Here is a 25,895-nt window from a genome sequence, read left to right on the forward strand (position 1 = left end):
GGTTGAATTGACAACTCAGCTGCTAATACTTGAGAATATTCTTTGGCTCCCCTTGTGTCGAATCAATAAATTTGGGTTGAATACTCTACCCTCGAAAACTGTTGCGATCCCCTATACTTGTGGGTTATCACCCTGCTTCTTCCCTTTGCTCCACCCTTCCTCCCACACACACATTGATTCCTTTCTTCTTCTGCATCACAATGGTCCCCTCTAATTCATGTCTTCTCCACGAAGCATTTTGGTGCTCCTCCTCCCCCGAAGACCCCCCATCAAGGTGTCATGTCTTCTCTCTCTCTCTCCCTCTCCTTCTCTCTCTCTCTCTCTTTCTCTCTCTCTATCTATCTATCTATCTCTTCACCTTCTCCTTTGTCAAACAAATTCCACTACTGAGAAACAAATGCATTCATATCATAGAAACAAACTGATGGATCCCTCTTTAAGAAGTGGCCTCCTCTATTCCCGTCATCAATTCATGTCTACACATTTGGTCGAGAGTCCACGGGTGACGCTCTGTTGTGGTCACCAATCCTTGCTGACGCGGAGAAAACTGCGGAGGCCCTTTGGAACAGTGATTTGACCTACACAACCAGGCCAGCCCTAGCGACTATATCACAAGCCAAGAGCCATTGGCAAGAAAGCTCGAGAGGTCCAGGCGGGGAATCATCTTCCGTTTTAGAGAGGAAAGATGATGGAGACATACAATAGATGTTAGGAGGTCAGTCGATGAACGCATGCAAAGGACAATAGAGTGTTGGGTGCATGTAGGACTGGAAGGGCGTTTCTGCAATTCTACTTCTCTCCTATTGAAGACATGATGGTGGGTAAAGGGCCAAAATGTTGGGACATTTTTTCTTATTCTCCCTTATTGATCCAAATTTCTCCTGCAAAGGTTGATTCGAAATTAGGAGCTGAAAGATTGTCCGCTTCTTCCTTTATTCCATCAGATCCAAAATTAGGCAAATGAATCATTGTGAATATGTTACCAAGATCACTTCCTTCATCACCTAAAAAGAAATTAATTCCAACATAATTATGTAGCAACTTGTCAAAGTCAAGAAAAAGTTAAATCGTACACCATGTCTATGTAGCAAATCGTCAAGAAAACTCTAGCCCACTTGCCATGGTCAATAAATCTATTACCCCTTTAAAAGTATGAGTAGTGACAGATCCATACCATCTTGGCCGTCTAATCACATGATCCAATAGTCCAGACCATCCGCCTTGCTCAAACATCACCCTTCCCGCATTCTTTCTATAAAAATTTCTCCATGCTCCGCTGAGAAAATTGGATACTTACCATTCTCAACATCTAGCTTCTCATAATTGACACTTTCTAGATTAACTTAGCAAAAATTGCTGCTAGGTTCATTGAGACCTTGATTATCATGCCATTAGTACCTATTTTATTCTTGTTCTTTTCCTTTCTCCATTAACAGGCCGTGGAAAGAACCAAAGTTCACATTGTCTATCTAGCTATATCATCCGGTTCAACCAGCTCGATCAGCCAAATCCTCACCTAATTGCACACGTACCACCCACCTAGTCAAAGTAGGAGAAGATAAAAGGGAATAAATGTCAAGATAAATGTCTAATATAAAGAGGCACATCCAGTGGATGGCATACTAGCGTACCATGGACTAGTAGGTACACATTGGCTCTACAAGTGATGCTTTCTTAAGAGGCCAGAACACACATATGTTTCGTTATATTAGCATGTATCCAACTGGAGCCACCTGCCAAAGAAGTGTTTACCCCACATGGAATGTGGTTTAGTGTATGGAGCGGCCCGCTAGTATCTTAGGTTATTTTCACTCTATCAAAATATAATAATTTCCTTTTCGTGTCTTCGGATCTTCATGGATTATGTGCATGCTGGGTAAACACTTTTTATGGTTGCATCACCTTGAGAGGCATTTGAGTCAACAATACTCTTGTAATAAAATTAAACTAAAATATGGTATTGAAAAAACCTAACTATTACTGTCCAATGAACCTTTTTTTGTTGAACACACATCACATGTCAAAGGATTTAAAAAAGTATTCATAATTTACAACTTGTAATAGATTGATTGTCTATTATAAAACTTGCACACAATCAGATCAAATAGCAACAACGCTAACCTCCAAATACAATGCACATGGTAACAAGGTTCAGAAGAAACATAAGTATTACACATGGTAACAAGGTCCAAAAGGAACATAAATATGTGCATGTAGTAGGTTTAATAGATTATTATGCATGTGTTAAGTCACCTTGCATAATAGGAACTTCTTGGATTTATGGGCTGGTTCTCACTTTCGCCCATGGGATACCCACTTAATTCTATTTCATACCCACTAATAGATTCTTGCCCAAGAAGGTTTTCTGCTTCTGGCTCAACATCGAGCCGTGCCCAGGGATGTAGTGAAAGTTTCCTCATTCTGTTGAGCTCATCAGCGACTTCTTTCATAGATGGTCTATTGTCACCACACATATCTAGGCATTTCTTAGCTAGGTCTGCAAGTCCTGCCAGCAACTCCATGCTCTCTTGGCCTTTTACGTGGCTAACCAGCACATCATTTAGGTTATTCTCCTTCATGGCTGACAAGAAAATCAATGCCAAGCTTCTTTGCTTCTCAGACCCCTCGAGCTTTAGTGGCAACTGACCCGTGAGAATCTCTAAAAGGATAACTCCAAAGCTGTACACATCGCTTTTGTCTGTTAACTGGCATGTTTGCATATACTCAGGATCAAGGTAACCACAAGTACCTTTAACCATTGTGACAAACTGCTCTTTGTCGGATGGGGCTAGTATGGAGGCTCCAAAGTCTGACACTTTGGCCATATAGTTATCATCAAGCAAGATGTTGGAAGTTTTCACATCACCATGAATTATTGGGGGAGATGCAAATGAATGGAGGAAGCTAAGTCCTTCAGCTGCTTCATGAGCAATCCTTAAGAGAGTACTGAAGGATATTTGTAATGCTTGGTTCTTGCCATGGATAAGCTCGAACAGTGTATCGTTTAGGACAAATTCATATACTAGAATCGGAATTTCCACCTCAAGACAACAACCCAAGAGCTTGACAACATGCTTGTGATTGATTTGAGATAAAATGAGCATCTCTTGGCCGAATTCCTTTTTTTGTCTTTCATCAACCACTGCACATCTTTTAATTGCCACTGGCATGTTGTTTATTATCCCTTTATAGACTGTCCCATGGCCTCCTTTTCCAAGTATTCTGCTACTATTGTAGTTGTCGGTGGCACGTATGAGTTGAGCTTCTGAAAATACAGTAAAAGCAAGACCTTTCTCTGATTTCATCCTATCAAACAAAATCAAGCCTCCATGCTGGCGAAAATACTCCTTCTTAACTTTATTAAGTTTTCTCGTTTGAATTGTCATCTGTCCCCAGAAGACAATGATCATGATGATAACCATCAGGCCGAATAATCCCATTATAACTCCTGATGACGTCATTAGATGAGACAATTATTTTTTAGACTAGGGAGAGGGACACTATAAAACATAGTTGTTGTACATTAGCTAAGATTAGATGCATGGTTATCAAAAGTGTGATAAAGTTAATGGTCTAGCTAGATGATCACATTTATTTGGGTGTTACCTATTATTAAGCCGATATTATGGTTGCATGTATTGCTTTCTTTGACATATTTTTTTCCAAGTCGACAAGAACACCGGTATTCTCCACCGACATTGTGACAATAGCCATCTGAAGGGCATGGGCTGTGACTGCATTCATTAACATCTGCAGAAATTTAGCAAAACAAAATATTATAGTTGTAAGTAAGAAACATAATACTATAGTTGTAAGTAATGTAAAGGGACCCTATATCCAAGGTGCAGTTTGATGGGCATTGGTGCATATATACACTGACACTCGATGTTAATCCATACCTTTGCATCCATCTTGAAGATAAGGGTTGCCTTCATAACCATTGGTGCAATTGCATATGTACCCTTGATCATTGGTGGAATCCACACACTCACTGTTGGTGCTAAGGCATGCATAAATACCGGTCATATTCTGTTTTGCAACATCACATGACTTCACATCTCTCATAGCCCAGTCAAGAACCATAGGCACCCTTCCATTATATGTGTCATTGAAATTGTTGGTGTTTATATACGTTGTGCTGAACCTGAATGCCGCTGCCTCCATCAGTACCGCATAGCTGCAAGGGTTGAACTCCCATATTTCACTTGTGTTGACCCCTTTCAAGAAGGTTGTGTCGTAGTAAAACATCCTCTTTGGTATTGCAGTCTGGGAGCAGCCCATACCAGAGCAGGATCCGTCTGCCAAGTCTGACAAGTTGCGGCACGTTGCGACGCCCAAGCCTTGATAGCCAGTGCCATTGTAGTCGGATATAAAGGCGAGGGCGTTGCACCCGATGACGGTGAACCTGTTCTGAACGTCGGAGAGCCGGTAGAGGGAGGAAGGTCGGCCTACATAGCCGTCGTAACGGCCGAAAAACTTCATGCTCGCTGTAGAGGCGTTGTAACAGTAGGCCGTGATGTAGTTGAGCACCCGGATCGTGCCACGAGTCAAGGAAATGTCCAGCACCTCAAAGTCGCCTTTGAATGGCTTGGAGACGCCATCTTGGACCTTGCAACTGATGTTGAAGCCTTGAGAGAGTGAGCAGTCCAGTCCGATACCGAATGGGTACGGTATCTCAACGGTACCACACTGCCTTCGGCAATCTGAACTAGGAACCGCAGTTCCAGGTGCATACTGTGCTACAAGCAATACGAGACCGAGGCAAAGCTTCAAGAACACTTGCATACTCTTCAGCTGGAGAACAGATAAACATGGCACTGTCAACTAATCCTTTCATATAAAAAAACAATTTGTTGTATGAAAAATGGAGGCCATGTGGTTGGTTAAATTTAGGGATTACTCTACATATATATGAACATAAATAGAACTAGTATCCAAAGATAATAGAAAGGAAATATTTTGCTGTATAAGTCTGCACAAACTAGGATCTGCTATCAAAGCACGAACAGATTCAACCAATCGAACTCGGCTTTCAGCAACCTACTCACAGTCACCGGTCGAAACACAAGGGTGCTGAAACTTAATTTTGATAGCTATTTGTTGTTTTCCGTTAGCTGGACCTTGGCGATTCGGAGTCTTGGGAACAAATAAGCATTCACTCATGTTCACAAGTAAATCGAAACACGAACCGAAAGCTTGTAAAAGATAATCTGTAGAAACATATTGATATGTAAAATTCACCTCTAACATATCTCGAGGCATGACTAGTTTTGCTTCATGATCTTCAGGCAGAGAGAGGCGAGAGCACCAATACGAGTTTGGAGCTTGCTTCTGCAGCTGTGTTCTGAAGACAGAGAGAGTCCAACACCTCCAGTTTCTATGTATATACACACGGAGAGCTCTAGACGTTAACTGTCGATCCATGGGGAACTAGTCAAATTAAGCACAGCAACATGGCCACATGGTAGACTTCGTCATTTACCTCGTGAGATTAAACGGAGCAGACTCGCGGTAAAAAAATATTGCTAGTTACTAGAGTATATTCCATTCCCCCAACAAAGAAACATCTGTGACTCTTTCTTTTAACGAACTGGAATTGGTTCCCTCGAAGAAACAAACAAACAAATGGAGAATTGGTCAATTAACACCCACACACATCGTAATTTCAGTCTAATATGCTCTAGGGTGACACTTTGTTTGAGCAGGATGCACCTGCAATTCACGCTTATGCCACGCCAAATCCTCCTACACGCGTTGGATGGATTAGCTGTTGGACACAGGTTCTCTGTTCCGGAACATCCAATGTTTCCCACCTTCCATAGGCTCCACACGGAGTTGATTACAGCCGAAACACATCGAGGAAAACGACCCCAAGCACCGAGTCACAAAAGCAAATTGAGGTAATTGCATATAGCGCGTACATACCGTGTGTCGGTTTGATTAACTTCTTCCTTGTAAATATAAGCTGTACATATGCACTGGAGTTTCTGCACTTGGATGTGTGTGCACCGGAGTGAACAGTAAAATCGAAATAAATAGGAGAGAACATTGTTGAATGCTGTGTCGACATGCAAAATTTCGTGGTGAAAAAATAGTCGTGGAGGTCTGAGGAAAAAAATGATGTTCTAATAAGGACAATTACTAAAAGCAATTTGGGACATCGATTTGTTTACAGGTCTCCCCGGATGTTTTATCATCCCAGGTTGGAAAAACATTGAACAATGCTCAGGATTTTTTTTATTTATTTTCTATTTTCAAAAAAAAACTATTAATCCCAGGTGCATATGCACCCAAGAGCAGAACATCACTTCCGCAAATTGAAATGTATTTTCTCGAATATGTGTTCATGGTGAAGAAACGGCGCATGGAATAAATATCTCTTGTCTCTACCTTTGTCCTGATATAGCCTTCATTAGGACCGAAGATTTTGTGTTATTTTGTTCTCGCGGATCGTCGTCTCCTGATACGGTGTATCATTGTCTGCTGCTTCGGCATATCTTAGTGTTGTAATGGCTATGATAGTGGCGGTTGTGCTTAGTCTCAAATTTTACTTTTCATTATTTTTTGCTTTCGGTCTTCTTTTCCGATATGGTGATGGGGTAACGCGTCGAGGTGTTTCTCACAGGGTACCTTACAACGGTGCGAAAACCGCATGCAATTTATATGACACTGGCACGTCACCTCAGATTATCAGATGGACATGGGACAAGAATTTTACCTATGTTCGGACTCTCACATGGTGAGTAACAACCCAACTCTTGCTTGTCCGAGATTATATGATATAGAGATTACAATGATTGAGTACAAGGGATGTTCGGCGAGTTGCAGGTCAGCTTGTCGAGTTGCGCGTGGACGATCTGGACGGGGTGTCTAGATCGGATCTACTTTGTTCCTCTAGTCATTGGCTTCATGAGGTCTTCGCTTTTGGAGAGGATGTCCATACCCATCATGGTGGACGTCTATTTATATATTGGAGTCTTGGTCACTTGCCTTGGCTGCCACCGTCTTGGTCTCTTTCTCCTTTTCGTCTTGGAGTTCTGAACACTTTGAAGTTGTTTTTGTATGGAAACGCAGATGACACATTTATGAAAGTCGGTCACCTACACATGGAGCTCTCCTGATCGTACCAATATGGCCTTTCACAGCCTAAATACACGGGATGCATGGCACGGGAAAGTGAAGAAATTCACTTACACTCGACATAATGATCCAACAATTTGTCACGCAATAGATAACAAAATATGTTCATTGCATATTAGGGTCTCCCCTTTTAGATGGACGGCTTATGGTGTCTTCTAAAGCTTTTCAAGTTAGTCTAGTTGGTACATACTAGCAAAAGGGCATGTGCGCCGCAACGTAAGAAAAAAAATCATAATCTCTAATGGTCATGATCACATTTTGCTACATCACGAGATACACTATCACTCTCAATTTCGAGAAATCATAAATATTTTTTAAACTCGTGCACATATTTGAAATCGTGAATATTTTTCAGATTCATGAACACTTTTACAAAAATTTGAACATTTTCTAAAATCAAGAACATTTTTCGAATCCATGAACATTTTATACTATTTGCAAAATAAATTAAAAATTGTGAACATTTTTTAAATAGTTTTCTTGAAACGGCGAACATTTCTAGAATCAACAACAATTTTTGGAAATAGGTGGAACAATTTTTGAAATTCATGAACATCTTTTTGATTTTAACGAAGATTTTTTAAAATGCATTGAATCAGTGAACATTTTATGAATGAACAAACTATTTTGTAAGTCGCGGTCAGTTTTTGAATTTTTAGGATATTTTTTCATTCATGGACATTTTTTGAATTGGCGATTTTTTCAATTTTAATAAAAAATTAATACACGAAATTTTTAAAACTCATGAACATTTTTTAAAAAAAATCTACCATTTTTTGAATAAGCAAATAGTTGTTTTTTATAAAATCTCAAACATTTTTTGAATCCACAAATATTTTGTGATTTATAATACATTTTATTTCAAAATTCTCATTTTTTAATTTTCAAAACTTTTTTAAGTCCCAAATTATTTAAGGTAGAAAAAAATAAAAATAAATTTAAATTTAAAAAATGGGCCACCCAGACATGGGCCAGCCCAAACGGGCGCGCTGCTTCTTATCGCGGCACAGAGCGCAGTATAGGACGTTTCTACTGCATGAGCCGGCCCAGGCGGGGGATTCCCCTGTGTGAAATGTTTTTTATTAAATGGCATCGCTGGGTAATATTTTGCAACTTTGGGGTCAATTTTCATGACGTACCGTCAGAAGCAATAGTCCCTTCATTATTAGGTATAGGTTTGGTCCTCTGTAATCTTCACTGAAATCATGACGGAACATCGAGATGCAATGACCCTTAATGTAACTTTGGGGTCAATTTCCGTGACGTGTCGTCAGAAGCAATAGTCACTAGTCGTCGACGGGCCTTCAGCAATGATTTCAAAGACCCTTAATGTGACTTTTAGATTTGGCATCACTATATACCATTCATTTTTCTTCCACTACATACGATTGGATGTACATTATTGAATTAGTGAATAAAGTCAAACATTTACTAAAGAAAGAATAGTCAACCTCCTATAGAGGAAGACGCACACTGCTTTGTTTCTGTATAGTGAGTATTCATGCTTATCTCATTGCTATGATTAAATTTTCTAAATGGGTTATAAATGCCACTAACTCCAAAATGGCCCACTTTGGGGGTGGGATGGGGGTATATGAGACACAATCGCAGGTATCATTTAGCCAATTGGGCCTGGTATCTAGGAAGAAAGTTTTTGTGGTTTGGGGATAATTATAGATTTCAATATGGCTTTGTTGCCCTTCGGGGGTAAGAGATATTTTGATAGTGTTGTTAGAGCATCTCCAACAGACATGCTATATAAGCGCCGCGCTGAAAAATTAGTGTTTTTTGCGCGCGCTACCGCTCCGGGCGCTCCAGCGGAGACGGAAAAACCGCGCGCGCGGCATAACAAGTTCAGCGCGCGGGCCGAAGCACCATCGCGCGCCGTTTATTTGCTGCGCCCGCTCCCGCGCACTGGACACTTGAGCGCCCGCTCGTAACTCCACCTACCCCATCCAGCCGCTGGCGGCGGCGCCACCCGCGCCACCCCATTTCTTCCGGCGACCTTTCCGGCACTTCCCTGGCCTATCCCCGCGCCGCCGCTGCTTCCTCCGTCTCCCTCTAGTCACCGCCGCCCCTCGCGCGCGGCAGTCCTCCGACTAACAGCGCCCGGCCGCCCACTGCCGCTCGGCGCTCGCAAGGTGTTCGACAAAACGCCTGCAAGGTATGTATTGCTTCAACTTCACATTTTTTACATGAATTTGGTGCATGTTGTTTCTAGTTTTTATAGCCTAGTTTAAATTGAACATTGTAGATGAGTTCGTCATATGATTCTTCCAAAGAAGAATTTGATATGAAAAAGGAGGAGGATCTTGCAATGATCCTAGCTATGCACATCAATAAAAAACCGAAGCACGGTGGTTCGGTTATGGGTCGGCAGAAAATTTGGAGGGATGGGATCGATGCCCACAACAGATTGATCAGACATTATTTTGCGGATAATCCCATGTACCCCGAGTCGTACTTCCGGCGCCGGTTTAGGATGAGCACCGAGTTGTTCAGGCGCATTGCAGAGAAACTAGCGAGCCATGACCGGTTTTTTCAGCAAAGGAGGAATGCCGCCGGAGAGCTCGGGCATATCACCTTTCAGAAGGTGACAGCCGATTTGTGTATGTTGGCATATTGTATCCCTGCTGATCTAGTTGATGATCACTTGGCCATGGGTGAGAGTCAAGTCATCATGTGTGTCAAGCGCTTTGTAGTCGGAATTGTGCAAGTGTTTGGCCAGGAGTATTTGAGATCTTCCAATGCTAAAGACACCGCAAGGCTATTGGAGATGAACAAAGCTCGCGGCTTCCCAGGTATGCTTGGCTCAATAGATTGCATGCATTGGAGTTGAAAGAATTGTCCTAAGGCATGGCATGAGCAATTCCACGGCCAAAAAAAGGGTTCCACTATAATCCTTGAAGTAGTGGCCGATCAAGAGACTTGGATTTGGCATGCTTTTTTCGGAATGCCTGGATCTTTGAATGTCATCAACGTTGTCAACCGGTCACCACTGGTGAATAAGATTGTAAATGGTGAACTGCCACCGGTGTAGTTTGTAGCAAACGGTCCTACATACAACTATGGCTACTATCTTGCGGATGGCATCTACCCAAATTGGCAAACATTTGTGAAGCCGTTGAAAAAACCAGAAGGTAAGAAAAAACTTGATTTCCGCAATGCTCAGAAGGCGGCTAGAAAAGATGTGGAGAGAGCTTTTGGGATTTGTGAGCCCAATTTGCTATTGTGAGAGGACCGTCTAGATTTTGGGATCGAAATATGCTTTGGTACATCATGCACGCTTGTGTGATCATGCACAACATGATCATCGAGAATGAGCGTGGCCAAGATTTAGACTACTCTCGCTATGAGCTCTTGGGATATCTCGTACGAGTGCGGCGGAGGGTTGCCTGGGTGGTCCATTTTGTTGCCTCCTATCATGTCATTCGACGTGCCGAAACGCATGATGTTCTCCAGAAGAATCTCATCGAGGAGTGGTGGGCATGAAATGGCCAACGAAGAGTATCATGATTTGTGCGTTTGATGTTGTATTGTTGAACTATTTGTTGTATTAAAAGATAAACTATTTGTTTGAGTTGTAATAACGAAATTGAACTATTTATTGTTGATTTATTTTGTTTGTGTTTGATCTTCTTACTTGTGTTTGGAGCGCATATGTTGTTTGTGCGAGAGCGTGCGCTGCATTTTAGCGCACCTGCTGGAGCTACACACGCGTGCTAAAGTTTACAGCGGTCACTGGAGCCAGCGTTCCCCGCCGTACCAAAACAGACGATTGCCACACTGCAAACGCATTTTTAGCGCGCCGCATGTTGGGCGGCTGTTAGAGATGCTCTTAGGCATTGGAGAACTTTGGTGAATTTTAACCAAGTGTCCTTTGTGCTAAACCTGGTGTTGGTTCTCTTTTCTAGAAGAGTGTAACATGGGCCATATCTGCATCTAAGACCTTTTACAAATGGGAAGTTGGTAATGCTGATAACATCAGTTTTGGAATGAAATTAGGGTTGTGGATTATTCCCTTAAGATTAGATTCTGGAATCTGTTTATAATTTGCAATCAACCTGTCGCATCCCAGGCGTTGTGGTGTCTTAAAGGAGTGTGGTTTCCATAATACCTCTAGCATGCTTGTTAGGCTGCTCTTTTATATTTTCCCCTCTTGTGTCCAGTCCCCGGGGTTATGATATCTTAAAAGAATGTGGTTTCCATAGACAGCTATTTGGTTGCCCATTGCTTGTCAAAAATGCTAGACGTACAGGTTTTTACAGGCTCCTTCCAAACTTTCTAAACACCCCCCCCCCCCCCCCCCCCCGGTAACATCCTGTACGTGTAAACCCCTCATCCCTGTAACATCCTGTACGTGTAGCAAAGCTCATTGCTTGTAGTGTGATCTGGGTTCCTACCTTAGTTTAGTCTAAATTTTGTGAACAGGTTTTGGTTTCATTTAATAAAAATGGAACCAGGGGGGAAACCCTAATGCTCAAAAAAGAACAGCCAACCAGTTATACTTGAATAGAAATATAAATATGAAGATCACATTTTCCAAGATAGGGAAGGGAATTGGGGTGGCCTAAACACGGGAAAAGACGCCCAAGTACTTTTCACATAAAATTTACACTAAAACAAATAAAAATATTTTTACAAAATATAATTTGTATAGCAGTTTATATAGATTATTTATAAATACTTTTAGCTGCCTTTGAAGATACCATGTATGTCAAATAAAACATTTATGCCTTAAATGCTTTTAACAGGGAAATTGCTCCTTAAATGTGTTGTATATTTCCCCCTCCTATAACAAATGTTAAAATATCCCTGTGCACCATGCCTTCTATCCCCGAGGTCATCCAAATATGTCCATAATAAATGTTTCACGTAGGAGAGAACACCTTCCAGTCTCAAAGGAATTTATTGTATGAAAAAAAATCGTCATGACAACAAAAGTCCAACCCAATAGTCATGGTCAACAAATCAAAAGATGAAAGAGATCAAATAAAAAACTCAAGATTGAGGCCTAATAGAAGAGGGCCATTAGGTGGAGGGCACGTGGCCTAGTCCACTATGGATCATGCAAGAATTCCTCTTTTCTAGTCCAACCATGGAGTAGCGAGTACACATTGTTTTTGTATGCGATCCTTGATTACAAGGAGCCAAAGCGCTAAGAGTTGGTTTTCGGGTTGAAGCGCGGAGAGTTTGAATAGTAGCACTAGATTAGGAAGGCACACGTCCCGCACCCGTCTATATTTGATGAAATTATATAGCTGGTTTTGTGTGTGTGTGTGTGTGTGTGTGTGTGTGTGTGTGTGTGTGTGTGTGTGTGTGTGTGTGTGTGTGTGTGTGTGTGTGTGTGTGTGTGTCAGTTTTAAATGTAAAATATACATATTTGGTATGGTATTTTTTTTGTTAATTTGTCTCTATGCATGAATTTTTCCATGCTATGTTAGGAAATTCGAATGAGTGACTTGTGTGGTTTGGTCCTTAAATAGAATGGTTTTTTTAACGTTCTCCCCACAAAAAAAGCTCTTGGGAAAAATATTTTTAGATTTCTTTTAGGCATTATTCGCAAAAAAAGGATGAATTATTTTTGGATAGATAAACATGAAACGAAACGATAAACGGATCAGACCGTGCACTTGGATGGGCGCAAAACGAACGTGTTGCATTACTATCAATCCACGAACACTCAAAACAAAAACAGTCAACACAAGCGGTGTCTCCTCTTAGCTTTCACCTCGGGGATATGGCTGGAGAAAAATAATAATGGGGACTAGGGTTTGTGACGGATGGAAAATGTAGAATTTTTTTTTGAGGGGCATGGAAAATGTAGAATTAGCTTGAAGACTCCGCACGTTCGATTGGGTCTTGTGGGCCTTCGATCTCTAAGGCCCGGTTAGGCAGACGACGTCTAACTCGCGAGACCTCCTATATGGCGTGTGGGGCGCCCTTAGTCGCGGCAGCGCGCACCCCCGCACGCCCTAAAAAAAATATGGCGCGTGGAGCGCCCCGAGTCGCGGCAGAGCGCACCCCCGCGCGCCCTTTTGGTCTGGCCCATGCGCGGGGCAGACGCCCCCGTTGTTTTAATTTTTGTTTTGTACTATTCCATTTTTATTTTCTGTTTTTATTTTATTCCATATTACAATAATTAGGCATTGGTTCTAAAATTAAAAACATTGTGAATTGTCATAAAAACAATTTTTTAACTCAAAACAAATTGTGATTCAAAAGGAAGAACATTTTTAAAGTTTCAAGGAACATTTTTTTATTTTGATGAAAAACATTTATGAGCATGTTTAATAAGTATCAATTTTTTTATATTTTATGAACAATTTTTTAACTTGATGAAAAAAATTTGTAATCAAGAACATATTTTTGAAAAATGGATGAAATTTTTTTGACACTAATGAACAAATTTTGAGTTTGATGGACATTTTTTTCAAAATGATGAGAATAATTCGAATTTAATGAATATTTTTTTAGGTCGGTGAACATTTTTTCAATCTAATGAACAAAAAAAGTTGAATTCAATGAACATTTTTTTGAATTTGGGTGAACATTTTTTAAATCTGATGAACAAAAGGTTGAATTCGATGAAATTTTTTGAATTGCTGACTTTTTTTATATTGATGAACATTTTTTGAATTCGATGAACAAAAAAGTGTTTGTAAATTTGAAAAAGAAAATTCACGAAAAAAGTGAAAAAGTAAAGAGGAAAAAAGAGGAAAGAAAAAGGAAAACATACAAGAAAAAGAAAAAATGAAAAGAGAAAAAAGAAAAATCATGGGGACCTCGGCCCCACATGGGACGGCCCAAAAGGCGCGCAGGTGAGCTGGGGGTTGCGCACCACGACGCTAGGGGGCGCCCTACGCACCATGTAGGATCCGTCCTAACTCGCCGAAATCACTAATTGAGGAGTACTCATTGCAAAGATCACTCTCACCTTTCTCGGGTTATGACAAGTGGCGCGGTGCGCCACTTGTCGCAACCTGAGAGTTTTTTTCCTAGATCCATTTATTCAAAACGTTTTATCTCTTAAACCGTGTGTCCAAATCTCGAGCCATTTTCACCGTTGGATTCCTCGCGTCGAGATCTTCAAAACTAGATCCCATGTTGATAGGTTTTGATGAAAAAAAATCACGAAAAAACCAGACGTAAAAAACCAAACCGAGAGCATGGATTTTTTTTCCCTTTTCGAAAGAGGCACGCCCGTGCCTCTCGCGAAATCACAACCGTGCCACTCGCGGAAGCAAAACCATGCCTGGCGTGGAAGAAAAAAAAATAGAAACACATTTTTTGCCGTTTCAGAGAGGCACGGCCGTGCCTATCGCGGAAGCACAACCGTGCCTCTCGCGGAAGCAAAACCGTGCCTCTTGCAGGAAAAAAAACAGAAAGCACGTTTTTTCGTTTCCGAGAGGCACGACCATGACTCTCGCGAAAGCACAACTGTGCCTCTCACGGATAGAAAAAAATAGAAAACATGTTTTTTTTCATTTCCGAGAGGCATGTCTTTGACTCTCGTGGAAGCAAAACCGTGCCTCTCGCGGAAGGAAAAAACAAAAAAGGCGTTATTTTTTCGTTTTCGAGAGGCACGGCCGTGACTCTGGCAAAATCAAAACCGTGCCTCTCGCGGAAGCAAAACCGTGACTTCTCATGAAAAAAACGAAAACGCGTTTTTTCACGCATTCTTTTTAAATTTTATTCAAAAGCTAAGGAAGAGCGGTGAAAAACCGGAACGTCGACCCCCCCCCCCCCCTGAAAAAAGCCGAAAACGTGTGCGGAAAAATAAGAAAAATTCTAGAAAGAGCGTCCAGAGCGCGACACGTGGCGGGCGGCTGAGAGCGCGCCAAGTGGCATTGATTGTTGTGAGGCTTCCAAAGGAGCGCTTATCAACTAATTGGTCTCCTCGCTTCATGGAGCAACGGCCTTGGTAATGCTGCCTCGAGTGGGCCAGGCAGAAACGGGTAAATAATTAGCACAAATGATCTGTGGGACGACCCAGTTAATCCTAGATGTACATGTTAGTGCTCTGATGATTGAGAACGTCAAATGACTATGGAGGCGTGTAGGTGGCTAAGTTTTACTGTTTGATAATAATGTACCCACCCAGAGCCAGCAACCAATGATGGATGATGGTTATTGTTTAGATTGGTCATCTAGTATCTTAGGTTGCTTTATTTTTTGTCAAACTATGATTTTCTTTTGTGTTCGTACCTTTATGGGTTATTTGCACGTTCCTTTTGCAATGATTGGTTATGAAAATTATTGTAACATATATTAAAATATACAAGTAAATAGAATATTATCGGTCTTAAAGATATATTGATGCATTTGTAATATGTAGGTGTAGAAAGTATGTATAAATTAGATGTTCGTATGTCTAGGATACACATGTATCCGAATATCCAATGGATATTTCTGTTGAATACACATCACACACCGAATTGTTTTTAAAAATACAAATAGCAATTTATAAGTTGCAAGAGATAGACTCCCTATTAGGAGAGGTACAAGCAATCCTCAAAATATAATACACACGGTAAGAAGGTTTAGAATTAACATAAATATTACACATGGTAACGAAGTACAGAAGGAACAATCTGCATGTAGTAGGTTTAATAGATTACTATACATGTATATACTCACCTTGCATAATAGGAACTTCCTGGGTTTATGGGTAGGTCCTCACTTTCACCCGTTGGATACCCGCTTAATTCTATTTCATACCCACTCGTAGATTCTCCTCCGAGAAGGTTTTCAGCATTTGTCTCGATGTCGAGTCGTGCCCAAGGATGCACTGAAAGTTTCCTCAATCGGTTGAGCTCATCGGCAACCTCTTTCATAGAGGGCCTATTTTCACCACACATATCTAGGCACTTCTTAGCTAGGTCCGCAAGTCCTGTCAGTAACTCCATGCTCTCTTGACCTTTCACGTGGCTCGCCAACACGGCATCTAGATTATTTTCCTTCATTGCAGATAGGAAAATCAATGACAAGCTTCTTTGCTTCTCAGACCCCTCAAGCTTCAGTGGCAGCTGACCCGTGAGGATCTCCAAAAGGATAACTCCAAAGCTGTATACGTCACTTTTGTCTGTTAACTGACATGTTTGCATGTATTCGGGGTCAAGGTAACCACAAGTACCTTGAACCATTGTGACAAACTGCTCTTTATCAGATGGGGCTAGTATGGAAGCTCCGAAGTCTGACACTTTGGCCATATAGTTATCATCAAGCAAGATGTTGGAAGTTTTTACATCACCGTGAATTATTGGGGGAGACGCATATGAATGCAGGAAGCTGAGTCCTTCGGCTGCTTCATGAGCAATCCTTAAGAGAGTGCTAAAGGATATTTGCAATGCTTGGTTTCTGCCATGGATAAGCTCGAATAGTGTACCGTTTAGGACAAACTCATATACTAGAATTGGAACTTCCACCTCAAGGCAACAACCCAAGAGTTTGACAATGTTCTTGTGATTGATTTGGGACAAAATAAGCATCTCTTGGCCAAATTCCTTCTTTTGTCTTTCGTCAACTACCGCACATCTTTTAATTGCAACAGGCATGTTCTTTAGTATCCCTTTATAGACCGTTCCATGGCCTCCTTTTCCAAGTATCCTACTATTGTCGAAGTTGTCAGTTGCATGTATGAGTTCAGCTTCTGAAAATACATTGAAAGCAAGACCTTTTTCTGATTTCATCTTGTCAAACAAAAGTAAGCCTCCATGCTGATGAAAATACTCCTGCTTAACTTTTTTCAATTTTCTCTTTTGCATTATAATCTGCCCGCAAAAAACTGTGAACATGATGATGACCATTAGGCCGAATATTCCCATTGTAACTCCTGATAACAATAATAGATGAGACAATTATTTTTGAGATTGAGGAGAGGGATGGTATATAAAACATAAATGGTGCATATTAGCTAAGGTTAGATGTGTGATTGTCATGACATCCAGAAAAGTGCGATAAAGTTAATGGTCTAGCTAGGTGACCACATTTGTTTGTGTGTTACCTATTGTTAAGACAATATTAGTGTTGCATGTATTGCTTTTTTGGATATATTTTTTCCCAAGTCCACAAGAACACTGGTATTCTCCACCGATATTGCGACAAAAACCATCTGAAGGGCATGGGTTGTGATTGCATTCATTAACGTCTGCAGAAAAAATAGCAAAACAATATATTAGAGTTTTCATAAGTTAGATAAAGGGGCCTCTACATGCAAGGTGCAGTATTATGGGCGTTAGTGCATATATACATAGTTAATCGTTACCTTTGCATCCATCTCGAAGATAAGGGTTGCCTTCATAACCATTGGTGCAATTACACATGTAACCTTGATCATTGGTGGAATTCACGCATTTGCTGTTGCTGCTGAGGCATGCATAAGTGCCCGTCTTATTCTGTTCTGCAACATCACATGACTTCACATCTCTCATAGCCCAGTCAAGAATCATTGGCACCCGTCCATCATATGTTTCATTGAACTTATTTGTGCTTACGTAGGCAGTGCTGAACTTGAATGCCGCGGCCTCCATCAGTACCACATAGCTACAACGGTTGAACTCCCAAATTTCACTTGTGTTGACTATTTCTGAGAAGGCTATGTCATAGTAGTACATCCTCTTCGGTATTGCAGTCTGGGAGCAGCCCATGCCGGAGCAGGATCCGTCCACCAAGTCAGACAAATTGCGGCATGTTGCGACGCCCAAGCCCTGGTAGCCCGTGGCATCAAAGTCGTATATCAAGATGAGGGCGTTGCACCCGATGACCGTGAACTTGTTCTGGACGTCGGAGAACCGGTAGGGAGAAGAAGGATCTCCTTCATTGAACCCCGCATATCGGCCAAAATACTCCATGCTCCCTGTGGAGGTGTTGTAGCAGTACCCCAGGATGTAATTAAGCACCCGGGTCGTGCCTTCGGTCAAAGAAATGTCGAGCACCTCAAAGGCACCCTTGAATGGCTTCTGGACGCCATCTTGGACCTTGCAACTGAGGTCGAAGCCTTCTGCGAGCGAGCAGCCCGGGTCGATGCCGAATGGGTACGGTATTTCAACAGTACCGCACTGTCTTCGGCATCCTGAACTAGGAACCGCAGTTCCAGGTGCATACTGTGATGCAAGCAATACGAGACCGAGTCCAAGCTGCAAGAACACTTGCATATTCTTCGGCTGGAGAATAAGGAAACATGACACTGTCACTAAATCGAAACCTTTTGTTTCAGAAAAATAATCGGTCGCATGAAATATGGATGCCATGTTGTTGGTTCAGTTTGGGGGTTACTCTAAATATACAAGCATAACTCGACCTAGCATTCTGAGATAACAGAACGAAAATACTATAGAAGTCTTAACAAACTAGGATCTGCTGTCAAAGCAGGAAGAGACTCAATCATGGAACTCCTGGTGAACGTTGTAGTTTCTTTCTTAACGAATGGAGCCTGGGAACCTCGTTTCGAAAAAACAGGAGCCTGGAAGCGAGTGCCTGTTTGTTTGTCTGCTTAACTACTTATCGACTGATTAACTCTGCTTTAAGCAATCTACTCGCATGCCGTGCCACAAGGATGCAGAGGTTAATTTTGGTTCGCTATTTAGTGTTTGCCGTTAGCTGGCCTCGGTAATTCAGAGTATTTGGGAACAAATAAGCAGCATTCGTCTAGTGTTCGTGGCATTCAGACTTCTTGTAAATTGAAAAACGAACTGAAAGCTTGTAAAAGACAATTTCTAGAAAAAAAATACGTTGATAAAACTCACGTGAAATAAGCAGGGGTTCAATATTCGTCGGATAGAAGAGATATCTCGAGGGATTTACTTGTGCTTCAGGATCTTCCCTGCCAAAGACACCGATAGGCGAGAGCACCGTACAACTTTCGAGCTTGGTTCTGTAGTTGTGTTTCTGAAGAACAGCCAACACCTCGAGTTTTCTGTGCATACACTGACACCTCTTGACGACGTCAATGGTCCGTCGAGAACTAGTCAAAGCACAGCGACATGGCCAAATGGCAGGCTTGGGCTTTCCCTCGTACATAAAAATAAACGGAGCAGACAAGCGATCAAGTCTGTATCGATCGTCTTCTACAGTATTCCCCAAGAAAGAACATCTCTGAATCTTCTTATTTAACAGATTTCCCCAACGGAAATTAATTATGTGACACTCACACGCTGTAATTCGACTTAATATACTGGGTGCTGCATTGCAGCAGATGCTCACGTCGCGCTAAATCCTCGTATATGGCTGGCTGTATTCGATAGGTTAGCTGTTGGACGCCTGGTTCTGAATATTCAATGTACACGCTCCAAAGGGAGTTGATTACAGCCGAAATACATCGAGGAAAACGACCCCAAGCACTTTATCAGAGAAGCAAATAGACAGCTATATCACCCTGTCATCACGCATCTCGTCAGTAACATGAACTCATCTGACACTACATGCTCTAGAGATGAATTTGCCACCTCCTGATTATTTCACTGGAGCTAATACGCATTCGGTCCATCGTTTGCGGAAGGTCGATCTTCAACACCTCGTGGACAAGGCTGTTGGGAAGCTAGTGCCTTGGCAGGGACGGCTCATCACGACTGTGGGAAGGGCTGAGCTCGTCAAGTCCGTGCTTTCCTCCCTGGCCACCTTCCATGCCACGACGCTCAAACTTCCGGAGGGTACTATCTCCGACTTTGTGGGCATTGAGAGAGCTTTCCTCTGGTCTGGTTCGGATAAGGTCTCCGGCGGCCGGTGCAAAGTCAGCTGGAAACTCATGTGTAGACCAAAGAGGCTTGGTGGGCTGGGTATCCTTGATATCCGTATGTGTGCCCGGGCTCTGAGGCTGCGATGGCTCTGGTATGAGTGGAAGGAGCCGCACAGGGCATGGTTGGGCATCGGAAACCCATGTGACACCACTAACAGAGATCTATTCTATGCTGCCACGACAATCTCTGTCGGCGACGGTAGGATGGCACGCTTCTGTCTTTCCCCCTGGCTAGATGGAACGAAGCCCAAGGACATTGCACCGGCCATTTTCGCGATCTCTGCCAACAAGCACAAGTCTGTGCGAGAAGCCTTGCTTGAAAATCATTGGATCCAGTGGATCAACATGTTCGGAGGTCTCTCGGTGGAACACATTGAGCAGTTATGCGCCCTTTGGGGGAAGCTCACTACGGTACACCTACAGGACGACCTACCCGATGATATCAAGTGGAACCTCATCGCCGACGGTATCTATTCCTCGGCCTCGGCCTATAGGCCCAATTCGAGGGTGCGATCGCCTCCAACATGACCACGATAGTGTGGAAGAACTGGGCTCCGCCCAAGTGCAAGTTCTTTGTGTGGCTAGTTATCAAGGATAGAATTTGGACGGCCGACAGACTACAAAGAAGAGGGTGGCCCAACTGCAATTTGTGTCAACTTTGCAAGAGGGAGCCAGAGACCGCAGCTCATCTTCTCTTCCAATGCAGGTTCTCTGCCCACATTTGGAATGCAATCAGAGTTTGGGTGGATGTCCCTGAGCTGGATGTGGCGGCCTGGGACGGGATCCCCACTGTCAAAGAGTGGTGGTCGGCAATGGTCCTTAGGCATGGACATAGGAGGAAGGCGATTTCATCACTCATCATGCTTGTTACTTGGGAAGTGTGGAAAGAGAGAAACGCGAGGGTGTTCGAGCATGTATGTAGGTTGCCAAGGGTGTTGGTCGAGGCTATTAAAGCGGAGGCGAGGCTCTGGATTATCGCAGGGGCGAAGCATTTGGGTTCTTTGATGCCGCGAGAGTAGGATTGTATTTTCTTTCCATTTGTGTGAGGTGTAATGGCCCTCTGCAGACTTTGTTATTCCCCTTCTTTTTAATGAGATGAGGCAAAGCTTTTGCCTCCGTTTCAAAAAAAATACGCATATGATAAAACAACAATCTTTTTCTCTTCTTTTTTTTTTCTTTTTTTTTGAGAATCTGATTTTTTTAGGGGTAAAACCAAGTTTATTCAGTAAAGTCCACATGAAGTGGGATACATCTCTAGTCATGAGGCGCGCCGAACCAAAACAACAATTGTGCGAAAACGATGAAGATGAAGATGGAGAGAATTGGGCCAACCGGAAAAGATGAAGGTGGAAACGAGCTGGGCTTATGGCCCAAACTGGACGGCCCAAGCAGAGCCACCTCTCACTCGCAACGGAAGAGCTTTCAAAAAAAAACAGAAGAAAACATGCAGTAGAGGCTAAACTTTAGCTCCTAGCTTGCTAAAGAAACCCACAAAATCTAGCTAGCTGAGGCTAAAAGTAAAAGGTCGCCATCGGTCTGAGTACGCATCCACCAAACCTGTATTTAATTGGCTTAATCTGATGGAAAATCCAGCTTTATTAGGTGTAGTGGTTTACAGAGCTTTTATGTTCTTGTCATCTGCAGCAACTTCTTTTCCTCCCCCTGGTAGCATATGTGGCTTTCGGCAACAGATGGATTAGGCCTTTCAGTTTAAAAATCACCCCTTGTTGTTACCATCAACCAGATATTAGGGAAACATCAGGTGTCAGCCTATGATATGATACTCCTGTATATGATATCCGTACCACAAGCATCTGATATGTTGTTACCACAAACCAGTTATCTGCTACTTTCTTCGTTCCAAAATAGATGACCTAACTTTATATTAACTTTGACATGAAGGGAGTACGTATTTCATTTTATCCTCCTACTATCATTGATCTTCTTTAAACGTGACGGCATTTGTTGTTGTGCTGTTCCTGTATACGTAGGTACAGCGGAATGCATGATCCATTGGGTGGTCGAGGGGCGAGGTAGGTTGCATGATCCACATCCATTCTTCACCCAAACAAAAGAAGAGTACTACTAGTACGTTATAACTGTAGGTGAGCAACATGCATGCATGGCTCCAGCTGGCTGTTTTGGTGTGAAGCCATTCCTGCTCTCCGGCGGCGACGGTCACCACAGATACGTACGTACGCTCGGCTCCTATGCCACTGGAGCGCAAGCCCATGGCCCCCGCCATGTGGGACGGCGGAGCCACGCATGCATCAAAAGCTAGAGCTAGTCGTGACAGACGACCCGTCCGGCTGTGCTGCTGGGACCTGTGATCGGAAGGAGAGCAACAGGATAGGATCGTAGAGGGATCGGCGATGGCGGCAAAATGCACACAAATGACCTTGAGACAAAACTAATTCACAAAATAAACTGTAGATGAAACTTATTCACCCAGCTGACCCTTTTATGTAGCGCCCGACACGTCGACCCTACAATAAACTGTGTAGCGCCTAATTCACAAGCACTACACTTCTATCCAGCATGGCATCTCAGGATCCATATTTGATTGTGCAACGCCTAACAAATAGGCGTCATACTGCAATGTGCAACGCCTAACCCAAAAACACTATACATAAACTTAATAAATACAATGGACAGAAAGTTTTTATAGTGCAGCGCCTAGCACCAAGGCGCTGCACTTCACGGTGCAGCGCCCAAACGCTAGGCATTGCACTATGAAAGCCTCCCAGCCAAGCCTAGCTACGCGAGGCCATACGTACACAACTAGCTGGCAAGGCTACACATAAACAATTCTGAATGTTCATGCTTGGAGGTTGCGTTGGGTGCCGGGCCTAGGTACGAGTACTAGAACTTAATTTGTAGCAAACGACGAAGTGCTTAGAGGATGCTTGGATACGTTTTAGTCCCATGACTAAAAGTAGTGGGACTAAAACTTGTTAGCATCACCCATGTTTGGATTCAAATACTAAAAAGACTAAAATCAAGTTATTGAGCATTTATTATCCTTCAAACCCTCCAATCCAGAACTCGCATGTGTTAAAGGAGAGGAATTAAATGAGGAAAAAGAGGGCTAATATATATTTTAATAGGTTTCATATGACTAAAAAAATTTAGCCTCAAGATTAGTCCTAGTCTCTCTTTAGTCAAGGGTGCTTGGAATTTTAGCCTCTAAAAGAGACTATTTTTAGTCAAACTAAAAATAGTCCCTTGGACCCAAGCACCCTCTAATTGTGCGACTCTTTCAGTACGTACATAGTGGGATTGGGTTAATGGTTTTCTTCCGATGCCGCACATCAGTGTTTGCATCAGTGCCTCACATTTATTGCACATATTTTCCTTGAGTTTTCTCCTGATACAAAGATGGATAACAAAACAAACATGTCCCGATAATATTCCTTGTGCATCAGCAGAACACACACAAAAAATTTAATTGCACAATTAGCGTTGGATCAAGAATTTCGTAACCAATATTTCCACGCCAAAAATCAACATGTTATCGGATGATAACCCGCGGCCGATACCGCCAGCGGGCGGAGCGTTAGGACGAGGGTGCCACGGAGGAAGAGGATGGTGGCGCTGGCTCGTCGGAGGAGGAGTCCTCCATTTGCACGTCTTGCTGGCCTGCCAGTCGGCAACAATGGCAACCATGGCCCTCTTCTGCTCCAATGTCAGCCCGTACCATAGAGCTTTGGCGGCGGCGGGATGCATGGCGGGGAGTGGTGCGGTGAGGGATGACTGTTGCTATGGTTGGCGCATCGGTTTATATAGCACCAGTGGGCGGCGGAGGGACGGACGGGTGGCGTCGAAGAAGACGCCTCGACAACCGGGTGCTATCAATGCGGGCGGCAGACGGATGGACGTGTGATCATCGTGTCGTTTGAACACGCGGCAGTCACCAGCACCGGAAAGCGGCGCGAGCGGCGCTCTCTCGACCGACGTGCCGCTTCAATGCCGGCGCCAGTGAGCGGTCGCGTCCGCTCTGGCCAGCATGAATGTGGGCGTTGATACTCTGAAGCAGTGTTGACCGAGAACGCACGGTAAGGAGGAGGAATTTTTGATGTGTGAGAACGGTCAGAAGCGGGCTTGAAATCGGTCTGGACTCTGACAAACCTCTTTCACTTTTATCTCTGTTTTGTAAGGAAAATCGCGTTAGGTCTACCCGCAAACCGATACAAGTCAGAGTTAGATGAATTCTGTAGTCCGGACCATACGGTCCAAACTGTTACGGGAGATTTGCGAATTGGCGTTGGAGTTGACTTGTGGGCGTATGGTACATGCAACGCACGCTTGTGGATCCATGCAACAGTAGCACTGTCTACTCTCTCCGGCCTTCTTAAACTAATGGTGGATAATGGAAAAGGTGACTGACGAGCTGCAATTCTTTACTGGTGTCGGGTGGTTGCATGCACGCATTCATGCAAAAAAAATTAATGCTTCCAGGTTTTCATGCTGACGCACACGAATCACATCAATCTATCTATCGCTCCATCGGAGAGGTAGGTACGGCCGAGACGTCTCTGCCTGAATTTTATAGAAATTTTACAGGATAGAATTTACAAAGAAAAAATTCCTTTAAAGCCTTTTGTTTTGTAGGAATGAATTTCTATTCCTATATAAGATAGGATTCTATCCTTCATATATTGGAGGAAAAAAGACATTAGCCTAGACTCAATGAAAAAAATTTTATCCTATATATTAAATGACATTTCTTTTTTTATAGAAATTGAGATGCTATAAAATTTCTATCCTATAAACCAAAGGAGGCCTTATTTTTGTCCATATGTAGCGCCTTTGCATTAGGCGTCACACATTACAGCATAACGCCTATCTATTAGGCGTTGCATAATTGAAGATGGATCCCGGCCAGATACCGGGGTGCCATGCTGAACAAAAGTGTAGCGCCTGTGAGTTAGGCGCTACACAGTTTAGTGTAGCGCCGACGTGCGCTACATAAAAGGGTCAGCTAGGTGAATAAGTTTCATCCACAGTTTATTTTGTAAATTAGTTTTGTCTCAAGGTCATTTGTGTGCATTTTGCCGGCGATGGCGGATTCCCTCCCCTCTGTGGCACGGCACCGTACGCGGCCCTTGTCCTGGACCCAGACTCGGACCACGGGCTAGCGGCAGAGCGCCTCGTGGAAACGGCGTTGTCACAGACAGACAAGGCCACCACGTGATGCGTCCCTTCCCGTTCCCTGTTTCCTTGCTACGTGGGCCCGGTTCTCTGCGGCAGCGGCAGGAGCTCTTCTCGAAAGATCTTTTACTCAACTGTGCTAGGTGTTTTCTGATCCTCAAAAAGAAAAAAAATACCTGTTTTTTTCTACAGCGAACCCCATGGTCTGCTGCGTAGCCTCTTATTATAGACACAGTGATACACAAATTTTATGCAAAGTAACGCGCGCGCACACACACACTCCAACCAAGTGGCCAGTTCCCAGAGATTCCCTTCATGCCTCACACATGCATGGAGTGTACTGTGCAGAAACCGAGCATTGCACAGTCAAAGGCAAGACCCAGAGCCGGAGGGGAATCAGAATCGGCATGTCCTCCTCCTGCCAACTTTCTGCGCCGATTCGATTCGATTCGACGGGTCGCTTGCACACCAAGCTGGCCAGAAGAAACAAAGCTGCTGCATGCGTTCCGGCCGCTACGTACGGGCCGCACCCGCACCGCACGGACGAGGGGAGAGGATAAACCGGGGATATGCCTGCGTTGAGTGTGGCGGCAAAAGCATTTTAGATGCGTCTCCACGACCCGGCAATCACGTTTCACGAGCATAATGTGCTACCCGAGTGCCAAAGTCACGGCACCGAATTCCTCTAACTCCTCAATGGCTGGCGGGCCAGAAAAAGAAATGTTGGGAGGGAATCACAGAGAAGGGGGTGATAAGGCACGCAAATAACGAGGAGAAGCAATAATAAGCAAAGGGTATCACGCTCTCATTACGCTATCAACGGTTCCTCCTATCGTCGCCGGGTTTCCTGCATTGCTTATAAGAAAGA

The 25,895-nt window shown here is 43.2% G+C and overlaps 2 protein-coding genes across 2 annotated transcripts; both read right to left on the reverse strand.

Annotated features, from left to right (window-relative positions):
* Nucleotides 1-2,249: 2,249 nt before the first annotated feature.
* On the reverse strand, nucleotides 2,250-4,797 carry LOC125533764 (wall-associated receptor kinase 5-like). Its single transcript, XM_048697121.2, has 3 exons — nucleotides 3,900-4,797; nucleotides 3,607-3,750; nucleotides 2,250-3,448 (listed from the first exon to the last, which is right to left on the reverse strand). The coding sequence occupies exons 1-3, from the start codon at nucleotides 4,783-4,785 to the stop codon at nucleotides 2,250-2,252; spliced, it is 2,229 nt and encodes a 742-aa protein (XP_048553078.1). The 5' UTR covers nucleotides 4,786-4,797.
* A 10,979-nt stretch (nucleotides 4,798-15,776) lies between these two features.
* On the reverse strand, nucleotides 15,777-18,933 carry LOC125533765 (wall-associated receptor kinase 3-like). The gene is made up of 5 exons (XM_048697122.2): nucleotides 18,888-18,933; nucleotides 18,438-18,442; nucleotides 17,408-18,299; nucleotides 17,147-17,290; nucleotides 15,777-16,975 (listed from the first exon to the last, which is right to left on the reverse strand). Exons 3-5 carry the CDS (start codon nucleotides 18,294-18,296, stop codon nucleotides 15,777-15,779), a joined length of 2,232 nt encoding a protein of 743 aa, XP_048553079.1. The 5' UTR covers nucleotides 18,297-18,299; nucleotides 18,438-18,442; nucleotides 18,888-18,933.
* Between the last annotated feature and the right edge of the window lie 6,962 nt (nucleotides 18,934-25,895).

The sequence above is a fragment of the Triticum urartu genome, chromosome 2A (assembly GCF_056163025.1).
Source record: "Triticum urartu cultivar PI428250 chromosome 2A, HENAU_Tu73, whole genome shotgun sequence".
Lineage (NCBI taxonomy): Eukaryota > Viridiplantae > Streptophyta > Magnoliopsida > Poales > Poaceae > Triticum > Triticum urartu.